The 3,398-nt window shown below is 45.1% G+C and overlaps 1 protein-coding gene across 1 annotated transcript in view; it reads right to left on the minus strand.

Moving 5' to 3' along the window:
• NFAT5 (nuclear factor of activated T-cells 5, tonicity-responsive) overlaps window positions 1-2,048 on the minus strand; it is a gene marked incomplete at its 3' end in the record, with an annotated part of 86,195 nt that extends 84,147 nt beyond the window's left edge. The window contains exon 1 of the mRNA XM_011932122.1: window positions 2,044-2,048. Coding sequence (XP_011787512.1) covers window positions 2,044-2,048 — 5 coding nt within the window. The remainder of the gene's footprint in view (window positions 1-2,043) is intronic.
• Window positions 2,049-3,398: the final 1,350 nt, after the last annotated feature.

Genomic DNA, 3,398 nt, shown 5'->3' on the forward strand with positions numbered 1-3,398 from the left:
GGCCCCCGGAGGGCGGGGAGGCGCGCCAAGGAACAGCAGCAACAAGGGCCTCGCTTCCTGCCGCCGCGGCCCGGGTTGCTGTTCCCGAGCCGGGGAAGGGCCCCGCTGCCAGAGTGGGAGGGAGGGAGGGAGGCTGGGAGGTGGCCGCGCGCTGGGGCCCCGGGGAGGGAAAAGGTATTTCCAAAGACCTGGTGGCGGCGAGCCTGAGGCGGCCAGCCCCGCGCCGAACCAAGCGCAGGAGACAGAGCCAGGGGAAGCGAGGTATCTGCGCGAGCCGGGGACGGACCCCAGAGGCCAGCTATGGACGGGCCTGACTGGCCCGGGGTCTCGCAGGGAGCCGGAGTGTCATCGCCCGGACAGCCACCCAACCCTTTGGGGTTTCATAGCAGTGTCTACAAAGGGACTGTCAAACCCATTTCTTAATTAGGAAATGGCAAACGGTATCCCAAAAACCCCGAGCTACTGATTTTTAATTAAAGTACTTTCTCCCCCAACACACCCCTCCCACCTTTGGAGACTGAAATTTTTTTTAGAAAACGATCTCTCTGATTGTGCTGGGGCATCCGGGTTATTCGGAGTGGGACATAGAACACAATTAAAAAATTGGATCATGTGAATCCACCTGGCTGTTTTAGAGGAAAAATAAAAAGTAAAAAGCAAACCTCAGCGCTACACATCCAAACAGTTTTTCTTTTTTTTTTTTTTTTTTTTAACTTTTGGACTAGGCAAGGATGGAGGAAGAACGCGTTTAATTGAGTTTTTGCTCTTGCCCTTCTGTTCATGGAGCCAAAAGTTTCCGCTGCAAAAATTTAAAATCCTCACCCACACCGCAGAGCGTTTCCTGATTCTAATAGACTTCTGAGAAATTTTTAATCGAGTTATTGAAATATCAAGTGGAGTACAGGGTGTACATCTTGGAAAGTAATTTTAATCTTGTGTGGAATACTGATGCCAGTAGCCACGTGGGCAAGGTTAAGCTATTCGAATTGGTTTCTTTGTTTTTTTCTGCAAAGATAGTTACAAATCATGAAAACCAGTCTGTTGTAATATGTGCGTGTGTGTATATACATATTATATACATATGTATATACATATATACATATGTATGTGTGTGTGTGTGTGTGTGTGTGTATATATATATATATATAATTATAGAGGCTTTTTCCCATGAGATTGAACAATTCTCGGGACCTGGAGTGCTAGGGTTGGGGTAAGAAGCTCTCAGCAAAGGAGGGCCCAGTACAGAGGTCGCTGAGGCAGGGCCCTTTACAAAGTTTTACCTGTAGACCTAGAATTTAAACGTGTCATCAGAGCTCACCTATCTTTCCATCTCAACAGCTGATTCAGGTTGCCCAATTGTCTTCACTGAATTCTGTGTAGTAATCAATCCTGTGAATATTTTTCTTTTGTCAGAGGTTCAGAAAGCTTTTCAAAGCCACCCCAAGATGCCAAAGCAGAACAAGAAACTACCCTCACATTTCCATCTCCGCTGTATGGTGGTGTGACAAGTCCCAAGGGAAGTCCCTTCATAACTGATAAGCGCCCCACTCATTTAAGAGAGGAAAATTGAAACCTCACATTCTCCAACAGGCCAAGGCTTACTGAAATCCTATAGCTTTTGAATTGGAGTAAACACAGTTCTTGGAGACCACCACCCCCCAGTCCATTAGTCAATACATAGGGTAGCAGAGAAGAAATGCAATTCACCACCCGATACTAAGAAAACTGAGTGAATCACTCTGAGCAGATCCCATTTCCCCAGACCGATGTAATCACTTAACAAACTTAGGGTATAGGAAATCCCCAGTATGGTTCTGACCCTAATTAACTAGTCAAGAACTGGCAAGGCCTCTTCCTTTTTTTCTCTCAATCCTTCTCTGCCCTTTTGTGAACTTTTTTTCCCCCACTGAGGCTTTGTTGTGTATGTTAATCAGATTTCCCCTGATTAGGTAAGAGCAAAGTGAAGACAGGCCTACCAAAGCGTGGCTTGACCTTAACTGTGAATTCCCTGAGAGGGATTCTGTGGGCTCAGGCCTCACTCACCGCATTAGGTCCTGCATTAAGCATGGATTATATTTAAATAGGTATTTGAAAAATCAGCATCCACAACCACCCCCTGCACCTGTCTTCTTACAGAAACATTCTTTTGTTTGTTTGTTTTAGACAGAGTTTCACTCTTGTTGTCCAGGCTGGAGTGCAGTGGTGCAACCTCGGCTCACTGCAACCCCTGCCTCCTGGATTCAAGTGAGTCTCCTGCTTCAGCCTCCTGAGTAGCTGGGGTTATAGGCGTCAACCCCTATATATAGCCCTGCCTGGCTAATTTTTTGTATTTTTAGTAGACATGGGGTTTCACCATGTTGTTCAGGCTGGTCTCAAACTCCTGACCTGAGGTGATCCACCCGCCTTGGCCTCCCAAATTGCTGGGATCACAGGCATGAGCCACTGCACCTGGCCTATATTCTTTTTTTTCTTTTCTTTTCTCTCATTTTTTGGTTTTGTTTTGTTTTGTTTTGTTTTTTGTTTTTTGAGACAGGGTCTTGTTCTGTGGCCCAGGCTGGAGTGTAGTGGCAGCATCATAGCTCAGTGCAGCTGCAGACCGAAACTCCTCCCAGGCTCAAAGTGATCCTTCCACCTCAGCCTCCCAAGTAGCTGGGACTACAGGCACGTGCCACCACACTAAGCTAATTCCTTTTATAATTTTTATTTATTTATTTTTTTTTTTTGTAGAGACATGGTTTTACCATATTACCCAGGCTAGTCTTGAACTCCTTTTTTGCAGAGACATGATTTTGCTATATTGCCTAGGCTGGTCTTGGACTCCTGGCTTCAAGCAATCCTCCTTCCTCTGCCTCCCAAAATGCGGAGATTATAGGCATGAGCCTTTGAGCCTGGCCCAAGACACCTTCTTTGAAAAACTGCTTAGATTGCTTGTTTTCTTGGCCATACTTTGCAATAGCACAGAGACCTAGATTTTCATTTTGTCTTTCAAATTTCAGTGACTGAAAACACAAATAAATTCATTAGTAAATAGTGTTTGCTCTGATCTCATCACAAAATAAAATGTGACCTGCATGATATTCAAGGTTATCAGAAATAACACCTGATCACTGTGTCATTAGTAAATTATACGCCATTCTTAGTTCCAGTGATATTTCCCTCTGTGGTCATTTATGTCTCAGTTGCATCCCCTTTTCTTTGATATTTGAAATAGTCTAATGATATATTTTTTAAACTACCCCTTCAACTATATACCTTTATAAAACTTCCTCTGGCCGGGCGCAGTGGCTCGCACCTGTAATCCCAGTACTTTGGAAGGCCGAGGCAGGCGGATCACTTGAAGTCCGGAGTTCGAGACCAGCCTGGCCGACATGGTGAAACCCTATCTCTACTAAAAATAC

This window comes from Colobus angolensis, unplaced genomic scaffold, assembly GCF_000951035.1.
Source record: "Colobus angolensis palliatus isolate OR3802 unplaced genomic scaffold, Cang.pa_1.0 Scaffold93, whole genome shotgun sequence".
Taxonomy (NCBI): domain Eukaryota; kingdom Metazoa; phylum Chordata; class Mammalia; order Primates; family Cercopithecidae; genus Colobus; species Colobus angolensis.